The sequence below is a fragment of the Danio aesculapii genome, chromosome 1 (assembly GCF_903798145.1).
Source record: "Danio aesculapii chromosome 1, fDanAes4.1, whole genome shotgun sequence".
Classification (NCBI taxonomy): Eukaryota; Metazoa; Chordata; class Actinopteri; order Cypriniformes; family Danionidae; genus Danio; species Danio aesculapii.
Window position 1 is genome coordinate 52,305,315 of NC_079435.1, and position 11,120 is coordinate 52,316,434.

General features: G+C 33.2%; 1 protein-coding gene across 1 annotated transcript; it reads left to right on the forward strand.

Annotated features, from left to right (window-relative positions):
• The first annotated feature begins 1,314 nt into the window (after positions 1-1,314).
• On the forward strand, positions 1,315-5,880 carry socs1b (suppressor of cytokine signaling 1b). Its single transcript, XM_056452700.1, has 2 exons — positions 1,315-1,691; positions 3,975-5,880. Exon 2 carries the CDS (start codon positions 4,022-4,024, stop codon positions 4,601-4,603), a length of 582 nt encoding a protein of 193 aa, XP_056308675.1. The 5' UTR covers positions 1,315-1,691; positions 3,975-4,021; the 3' UTR covers positions 4,604-5,880.
• Positions 5,881-11,120: the final 5,240 nt, after the last annotated feature.

An 11,120-nucleotide genomic window follows, 5' to 3' on the forward strand; every position in this document is an offset into this window, starting at 1 on the left:
CATGACTCTTGACTACCCTTTTCCTTTAACAATCCCAATTTCTTCAAAACTCTTTTAATGATAAACTCTATAAGAAATCTTGGGTTGTTTCCACCCAAATTTGGTGGAATATTTGGATAAATACTCTGTTGAAGTTTTATTTTTAATTGTTTAAATGTTACCCAATGGTCCACATTTGATTCAAATTGGCAGGAAAATTTGCATTTTAGAGTGATGCACAAATCTTTCAGGGTACATTTGAAAGTATTTGCACACGAATGTGATGCATCCTTGTACATGGGGTCAACTATAAGTGAAACTGAAATGAAAAAGCACCTGTATACAGGTCTGTGGTGGTTTGTGGTGTGCTTTTTCATGAAAAGACAGGTCTCTAGTACACCATAGTGGATTCTCTTTAGGTGGATGTGCAGCTGCTTTGCTGCAACAGCCTGTTGATTTCAGTGTCTTGTGGATTTTGAGGCTCATCCCAAACTTGAATCTCCTCCAAGTGAAAATTCATCTTTGAATTCTGCAATAAAGTGCAAGGTATTTTTCCATGAAAGTCATATCATCTCTAGTTTAAATTATAATTAGTAGTATTTGATTAATTATTAATAATATTTAAAGTGAACGTGTATTTGGAAAATATATGTGAATTTTCTGATGCAAAAACCTTACTTGAGCTTTTTAGAGATGGTCAGATTAATGATATTAAAAGCATCTAAGGAATTAAATATTACCTCGCAGCATCTGTTTACAGTCACAACTGTATGCATAATTGACGATAATGTTTATTTATTTATTATTATTATTATAATTTTTACTTCAGGATTGTATATATGGATGCTTTCATCATGACTGCAACCATCATTTAAAGCTTGTTTTCTTCATTCAAATATTTTCAAAGGCTGATTCGTAGAATTTAACATGCAAGTTACTAAAATAAGAACAAATTATTTATAATTATTCTTATTTAAATCTTACAGGAACATATATGATGATCGGTTGTTATATTTATGTTTTTTGTTTGTGCAGTTTTCAATATTCAAGATATTTTTTCATTCAAGATTCAAGTTTTCCAAGTCTGTTAACATACCTTTGTGTTTCATAGATTTGTAGCTTATTTTAATCCATCTTTTATCATTAAATATAAAACCCTGTTAATCGTTAACCTTTGCAATACGAGATGAGTTGAGAAAGATCACGTGATTTAAAGTAAAAGCGCTCCAAAGCGAAAGCGAAACTATTGTGTTCACAAACCGTCATGCTAAATAATAATAATAATCAACATCTGGAGTGCATTCTAGCGGGTAAACCGCTTGCTTATAACAAGGGTTTAGATGTGTTTAGATTTTTATTTAGATCCACGACATTTTGAAATTTACAGTTGCACATGAAGAGAGGACTGAGAGCCAAAATCCACATTCATTCCCAAATCTAGGATTTCACTTGACGCGTTTCGCATTGGATGAACGGTGGATATACGGTAAATAAGATGCACGTCGCGTTTATGGATAAGGGAGACAAGCTTCCTCCATCCAGACTCTTGACAGTTCTTGGAAAACACTGATTCCACATGCATACCGCCTTTTATTCCGAACTTTCGCTTTCTGTTATAATGGTCAGCCTCGCTACCAAAAATGAAGCATCGCAGGAACTCTTGTGACAGTCGTGGAGAAGTTTGGCTTAGTCAACATCAAACTACATTTGCGGTAAGTTGGCGAGTGCTTTTTTGATCTGAGACCAGACTGGAGGTGTTTCTGTCACCTTTAATTTCACCGTGACGTTATTCCAGTATCAGACACCGCTTTATGATGATAGCCGTCTCACTGGAGCCCCAAGGCTTATATTGAAACGAGAGTTTGACAGACATCGAATATTAAAATAGTTTTGGTTATTAAACATGAAAAACAATTTCATTTCATTTGATGTGTGTCATGCTGTTTTCGTGTAAACATACGTGCTGATCCATTTGAGGGAATGCAACGGGGCTTCGTTTTCGTCTGCTAACAGTTTAATCCAAGGTTTAATCTTAGTTAAACCTTTCAATTAATTTTAGAGCCAGCGAACTTCATGGGTAAAAGTTTTTTTTATGCGTTGGATGTTTTAAAAACACACTCTGTTATTTTTAAAGCTGAAAAATGCTCGTAAAACTCGCGCTAAGTTATTCTAAATAACATTGAGTTTTACATTTGCATGGTACATTCAACCACTTAGCAGACACTTTTATACAAATCGACTTACAAATCAGCCCAAAGCAACATGTAGCTATAGGCTATATGAGGTTTCATAACCTCATAGTTTCCTAATGTTTCTTTACTAAAATTATATTATAAATAGTTTGTTCCAATTTATTTCTTTATAAAAAATAGTTCAACAAAAGAGCATCTAATAAAAAGTGAGAAATGCTTTCACTTTGATCCGGCTATGTAATCAGTTGTCAGTGTTTTAATTATTTAAAAAAAGATTGTATCTGTGAAATAGAATTTTCATTTTATAACAATAACCTGTGTAAAATATATATTTTCAAAACATGTTTATGATATTATTTTAACATTAAACATAAGTTTCTTGATGAATGTTGACTTCCATTACATGGACAGACCAGATTTCCATTATTCTCACTTTTACAACATGGGCAAAAATATATAATAATAATATGTTGTTATTATTATTATTATTATTATTATTATTATTATTATTATTATTATTAATATACACTACCAGTCAAAAGTTTGGTGTCAGTTTTTTAATGTTTTTTTAAAGAAAATTATTCTGTTCATCAAGGCGGTTTGATGAAATTATTACTCCAGTCATTATTAATTTTATTACTATTACCATTAATGACGACAACAATAATAATGATAATATTAATAATAGAGTGATTTCTGAAGGATAATGTCACTCTGAAGACAAATGAAGCTGAAAATTAATCTTTAAAATCACTGGAATAAATTATTAAATTAAAATATTTGAATAGTTATTTTATAGTGTGATAACATTTCACAATCTTACAGTTTGTACAGTATTTTCTGATTAAATAAATGCAGTCTTGGTAAGCAGGATAAGCTTATTTTAAACCATTTAATAATCGAACTGACCCCAAACTTTTGACCGGTAGTGTAAATATATGAATAATCTTCATATGAATGGACAAATTATTTTTGTTATTTTTTGTTATTGTATATACTACTAATATTAGCAGTATTACTAGTATTTCTGCTGTTGTTATTTGTATTAATATTCATTATAATAGAAAAACAACCTTTTTTCTTTTTCATTTTTTGACTGTCATCTTCATACACTCTAAAAAACATCCGTACATTATCACTTTTCCGTATTTTGTGATTCATGTTTTTATTTTTCCCTGTTTATTTATGCTTTTAAATTGCATTACGGGATCTTAACCTTTCTGAAAAGTGAAAAAAGTGACTTTTATCAACATTTTTAATAATTTAAGGTGATATACTGTCTGGGTTGGTGTTGTATATTACGGTACAGAACATTTTCTGTTATTTTACTTATTTCAGTATTATTTCTTATACATTTAAAATATTTCAAACTACTAAAATGTCAATAAAAGTCACTTTGTTAAACTGTAAAGTTGAATTTTCAACATCAAAAGTCGACAGAGCAGAGATCAGCATCCCTTAATGCAATTTACAATTGTAAATAAACAGAAAACACTTGTGAAACACAACATACGGGAACTGTTAATTAACAGACATTATTTACAGTGTAGAAAAGAATACTTTTTGCATAAAAAAATCTGTTTACTGTTTTTAATAATAACAAACATTATTAATAATAAATTATTAGTTTAATGTATTAATTATTTTAATGAATTAATAGTAATAGTTATTAATAATACTACCCTTTTTTGATCATCATCTCCATATAAATAGACTATTTCTGCTATAAAAATTGACTCATCTGTACTGTCTTCGACCGAAGCTTTTATCTGATGTTTTAAACTCATTGTCCTTTTTGTACAGTCTGCACAGAATCATTCGTCTATGCTTTGAGATCATGGAGGAGTGTCATGAGTGGGCTTCAGTTCAGAATGGTCCATCACAATGACAACGACCATACAAATGCACCACCCAAACCCGCAGAGCCTCCGAAACCCTGCTCCGTCCCACCAACACACTTTCACCCTTTCCGGGACCAGCAGGAATGCAATCTCATCAAACAGGCTGTGGTTTACTTGACTCACAGTGGATTTTACTGGGGCCCTTTGGATGTGGACGAAGCTCATGCGAGATTGGCAAAACTTCCCCTTGGGACGTTCCTGATACGGGACAGCATGCAGGCCAACGTATTCTTCACGCTCAGCTATCGGGCTCCTGAAGGCCCGACCAGTGTTCGAGTACTGCTGAAGAACGAAAGCTTCAGTTTAGCAGGTAGCAAACACACTTTTTCATGCATTTTTGGACTGCTGGGATACTACATTGCATCTCCGAAAAAAAGTTTGAGCAGGCCGTATCGAGGGGATGTCCCACAAACCCTACAGGAACTTGCAAGACGGGCTGTAGTGCAGAGTTTTGGAAAAGATAGTATTTCACAACTGCCTGTGAGCAAAAAACTTAAGGAATTTATATGGTTGTACCCTTTTAGCATATGAATGAGTGTGTTGTTTATGCAGTATGAAGATGCTGAAGTTACTTGCAGCCCTCGATCATTTCATAGGATTCTGAAATGAAATAAAAACATGTATTTATGTCCGTCATGATTGTTTGGACTATTCTATGATTTAACACATGAAAGCACTACAAAACAGTTTGATATGACATACGCAGGAAGGTTAGCACAATTGGACTTTGGTTGCTTTAAAGGGATAGTTCACCCAAAACTGAAAATTCTGTCATTTACTCACTCTCAAGTTGTTCTAACCCTGTTTTTTTATTCTGAATAACAAAATTAAGATATATTGAAAAATGTTGGAAACCTGTAACCATTGACATCCATAAAAGGAAAAACAAATACCAAAGTCAATGGTTACAGCATTTTACAGCATGGTTATCTGCATTTTGGAAACTCAAAGTCAAGCTGGTTTGAAACTTGGCTGTAACTCAAAGTCAAGCTTGTTTGAAACTCAATTGTAACTTAAACTTAAGCTGGTTTGAAACTGGATTGTATCTCCAAGTTAAACTGGTTTGAAACTCGGTTGTAACTTAAAGTTAAGCTGGTTTGAAACTGGATTGTAACTCAAAGTCAAGCTAGTTTGAAACTGGATTGTAACTTAAAGTTAAGCTGGTTTGAAACTTAGTTATAACTCAAAGTCAAGCTGGTTTGAAATTGGATTGTAACTCAAAGTCAAGCTGGTTTGATACTCTCATGTAACGCAAAGTCAAGCTGGTTTGAAATTGAATTGTAACTCAAAGTCAAGCTGGTTTGAAACTCTCATGTAACGCAAAGTCAAGCTGGTTTGAAATTGGATTGTAACTCAAAGTCAAGCTGGTTTGAAACTCTCATGTAACTCAAAGTCAAGCTGGTTTGAAACTTAGTTGTAACTCAAAGTCAAACTAAATGACTAAATGCAAATGAGACTACTTGAGTTTGAGTAAATGATGACAAAATGTTCATTTTTGAGTGAACTATCCCTTTAATAGAGTCATGCTGGTACTTTTTAGATTTTATGATGGATCTAACATCTTGGTTACATTTAAATGGTGTTGTCTGTCTTTCTGAATGTAAACCACTGTCCACATGGTACTGCTGTTGTTGATATCAGTATCAACTTTTGAGTTATTTTTATATAGTGGTACGTTGTGGTATGTAGGCTGCATAGGATGTATTATATACAGATGTCAATGTACTTAGCAAAAATATGCATTTCAGAGTGTTAGACTTAAAATGTTTTTGTTCACAGTTGCTTTTTATTAATAAAAATAAATTATTTTATGTGATATAGAGTTGATAAGCTGTCTCCGCTCTTGATTTCTCTTTCATTTCATTATCTTATAATGTAACCCAACCCAAAAAAAGAAAGAAATTTTCATAACTTCACACAAACGGCCCCATCTAGGGGAAGATATGAGATGCATGCAACATTCTTTTACTCATACATATTTGAACTCTTTATCTTTTTACTTGATAATAATAATGAAGCGGATGGATTTTACATTTTAAATCTGACCGTTCCTGTAAGAATTCCCGTTTTAACTCTATGTTGGTCACAAACCTCACATCTGTACTGTAAACACACCACTGAACCTATAGAAATCACATCCGCTGGTACAAAGACAGGAAAATGTTTCTCTTCCTCCACATTAGTCTATTCCTCTGACAATTATATGGTCAAATAAAACAGGAAGGTGTGTTCTGTTCTTGCTTTTCAAGATGTTAATGGTTAAAAAAAGGAAAAGAACATGAAAGATGATCTCTCTGCAGTGCAGAAAAACCTGAAACAAAGACATCCATTGTAACTGTACTGTACAGAATACCTCACATATCTCAGCATTTTGTTGCATGTAACATGCACTGTAAAAGATGGTATGACATTTTTAAGTTATGTAAAGTTTAACTTAATATTTTAATGAGTTTAAGTTGAGATGACTAGAATAGAAATTTCAACTAAAACAATTAAGACAGCAATCATTTTTTAAAAGTGTGTAATTAACTATAGTAAAAACATTAAACGACACACACGCACACACACACACACACACACACGCGCACACACACACACACACACACACACACACACACACGTTTGTTTTTGAGAAATTTGAGGACATTCAATAGTTTTCCATTGTTTTTATGCTGTACATAATTTACTCTTGCCCTAACCCCATCCTACCCCTACACCCAACCCTCACAGGAAACTGTGTACAGTTTTACTTTCTGAAAAAACAAAACATGTATTTATGTCCGTCATGATTGTTTGGACTATTCTATGATTTAACACATGAAAGCACTACAAAACAATTTTATACGACATACGCAGGAAGGTTAGCACAATTGTACTTGGGTTGCTTTAAAGGGATAGTTCACCCAAAACTGAAAATTCTGTCATTTACTCACTCTTAACTTTCATGGTGTTGACACCAAATTCTGACCCTACCCTCTGAATGTCACAGGAGAAATCAAGACTCATCAGACCAGGTGACGCTTTGTCCAATTTTGCTGAGTCTGTGCGAATAGTAGCCTGTTTCCTGTTCTTAGTGGATAAAATCTAGTTCTATATATATATATATCTGTGCACGCAGAATTCCGCAGATTTTTAGCCCATCATTGAGTCTATTTACTTGTGTAAATGTAAATTTATTCTGTTTTTAAATTAATGTCAGTAATATTATTGACTAATATGAAAATGTTCATTTGATTTATTTACAATACAGTTTGTGAAGTAATATTTTCCGTCTTTTAGTAGAGATATTATAAGAGAGACTTGCTTTGTTTACCAAATAAGTGGATCGAATTGGATTTGCATTGTAAACATTCAATACAAGTTAAAAAGGTATTACTTTTATTTCATATATTAAGTTTTTAGATACTCCCAAAATCATTCTGCATAAATTGCAGATTTTTATTTTTATTTTTTTTACAAAATTCTGCACAGAAATAACAAAAAATGTCCACAGATTCTGTTGGCCCTGCACAGAAAGACAATATAAAATGAATTCCCCAATATTTTGATGTTATAATTTCACAATTGATGTTATATTTTGAAATATCAAAGGTTTTTAAAAATTGCTATTTCCAGTATAATTGAATCTGAACTTAAATATTCCCTCCTCCTGAAGAAAAAAAAGTCTCTCAAGATTCTTCCAGCATCTGACCATCGGAAACCCGTCACTCATCAAAAACCAATTTACTGAACAGCAATTTTACAACAGGCCAGGCCGGGCATTTCAATGAGCTTTACCTTTGTGTTGACTGGAACAACTGTCGCTGGCCAATGTATTTTATTTCTGCATGCCTTGGCATCACTTTTCCATTCAGATCCATTAATCAGTAAGTCCTTTGACAAAACTGCCTTTGTGTAGTGTGTTTTTTCAGCGCTTATTAAACCTGAAAGACAGAGAGAGAGCAAGATTAACTCTTGAATGCTTAAAATAGCATTTCCGTCATGCATAAAAACACACTTTTGTCATATTTAAAAAAATGACTGTCAACATTCATATTTCAATTTTAATTCTTGACATGGTCCGTCTCTTCTTTTTACTTTCAAATCATCATGTAGCACTGAAACGGTGTAATCTGTTGTTGTTTTTACACGTGAAACAAAGATATTTACTGAGAAAAAAAATGCAGAGGGTTGATTTTATCCACTGACTGAACCATGACAGGAGAACATCACATACAGGTATGTGAAGTCAGATGACTGGAGGGAAGAGAATAAAAAAGTAAAAGTGATCTGTGAAAGGGAAGTAATGTAGAAGAAAAAAAAAACTGAATTTGAAGACACATTTTATTTTATTTCATATGATTTACACTACCTGACACAAGTCTTGTTGTCGATCCTAATTTTAAGAGCAACAATAATAACTAGACTTCTAGTTGATCATTTGGAAAAGTGGCAGAAGGTAGATTTTTCAGATGAATCATCTGTTGAACTGCATACCAATCATCACAAATACCGCAGACCTACTGGAACCCGCATGGCCTCAAGATTCTCATAGAAATCAGTCAAGTATGGTGAAGGAAATCATGGTTTGGGGTTATATTCAGCATGCTGCCCATTACATTACAAACCACAGGAGAGGGAAAATTCTTCAGCAGGAGAGCGCTCCTTCTCATACTTCAGCCTCAACATCAAAGTTCCTGAAAGCAAAGAAGGTCAAGGTGGTCCAGGATTGGCCAGCCCAGTCTCCAGACATGAACATTATTAAGCGTGTCTGGGGTAAAATGGAGGAGACATTGAAGATGAATCCAAAGAATCTTAATGAACTCTTGGAGTGCTGCAAGAACGCTTTCTTTGCCATTCCAGATGAGTTAATTAATAAGTTATTTGAGTCATTACAGAGATGTATGGATGCAGTCCTCCAAGCTCATGGGAGTCATACACAATATTCATTCTGTTTCCACTGCACCATGACTTTATATTCTATACTGTACATTATTTCTGTTAAGTGACAAGACTTTTGTCTTAGCAAAGTCAGACCTTACTGTCCTAAATAAATAATTAAAAATCAAGGCATGATCATATTTTATTTTGGTAAAAATAAGCATAATCTAGAGGCCTTTGCCTTTCATATAAGCCACTTCTGATACCAAATGATCAACTAGAAGTCAAGTTAGTATTTGTTGCTCCTAGAACTTGGATAGGCGACAAGACTTTTGTCAGGTAGTGTAGAATTTATTCATTAGGATCAAACCCTTGAGATGTACCATCTTGTATTTGAGGGGGTCCCTCAGTATATCTCAATCATATAATAAAATATAAGGAAACAAAACTGAACAAAACACAAATGAGCATAACATTACACATTAACAAAACACAAACATTAAATGAAAAAAAAAACTGCTTTATTATCAAACACAGGACTTTAAGGAGCATGCACAGCTTTTCACTAGGGTGTCTTTTTTCTTATAACTCGTAATCTTTGCTAACTGAATATCCAGAAATGCAATATCTATTAATATTTTTAATTAATAAAAACAATAAATAATATTATTTTGAATATTCAATTTAAAATGCCAAGTGAAAAAGCTAATAATTTACCACAAAAAGAGTGTTTGTTTAGTTTACTTCGGTGACTGCAAAATGAAAGCAGACCAGTAATCTTAGCTGGTCTAATAAAAGTATTGTTGGCTCTTTGAGTAATTTCCATTTCTTTTTTACAAGTTGCTTTAGATAAAAGTGTCTGCAAAATGCATAAATATAAATGTGTTTATTGTAAGTGGGAGTGTGTTCAAACAAATGCCCACGTGGGTTGCACATTATATTTTTAATCAGAAGCATGTAAAAGGGAGTTGCTTACATTTTCTCAGCTCTTTCAGACAGTTGCCAATGAATGATGAAATATCTTTGATTTATACCTCCCACAATCACTGCTAAAGAGACACTGATAAAACCTGTTATATCTCTTTGTATTATCTTGCCTTTCCCCCGCCTGTAATCCCTATGGGAAAAGAAAACAAGACGTATTGGCCACATATACTGATAGTATATACTGATAGTTTTTGGGGTTGTTCAAGAAAGTTCAAAGAATTATCTATACCGTATTTTCTTCACATTTATTCAAATCTGCAGCTGACGGTCAGAACAGCAGAAACCGTCGCTGCTTCACCAACGTCACTTTAGAGCTATATTTGAATGATTCTCTAGCGTAATGTCTAAAGTGATTTTTGTTTTCATGAATACATTTTATTTCTTTAGACTCATTAGAAACAGATGGCCAACCAAAAAATAACACACATTCCTAATATGAGTCCCATATCACTCTCAACACACTACAATTACTATGGTATAAGTACAGCACTACAACATACAAAAGAGAAAGATCCAGTTATAAAGTCACATACCAGTTTTATAATAATTTGATCGGCTGTAATTTAAAATTCCGCTGGTTTTTTTCCTCCTCTTAGGGCTTATTATGCGGTCTCTGTCGCCATCTTGTGGATAGACAACGTCAACCGTCTTTGCTCAGTATGACAGGTTAATGGCCGGCTATCTCTCAGATATGATAAATATTTACAAAATAGGCACTATCCTTATAAATAAACTGCATAGTTGCAATCAAAGCAACTACATTCTCGAATATAAAGCCTCAAAAGTACATTATGTTTTCCAACAGCAGCAATATTTGTCAAACTGTAGAGCGTCCTCTGCTTGTTGCTGTATGTGGGCGGAGTAATACACAAGGGTGAAGAGGCTGGGCTAGTGATGTTAGACAGAATTTTCATTTTGGGGTGAACTATAAACCAAATAATTAAATACTGTAGTAAGCTAAAATAAATACTATGTGCTTTTTAAACCATACTGTAGTACCATAAGTATATTTTACTGTATATATTATAATATTATCAAATTTACAACTCTTTCTTAAGGATTGCTACAGCATTCGAACTACCGAACTGATAAACTGTAATAAATACTGTAGTAGACTTTACATTTTACTACAGTGGTGTATTGTATACATTATAGCTGTAGGAAACTACAGTATTCTGCAATTTATATATTTATATAGTTG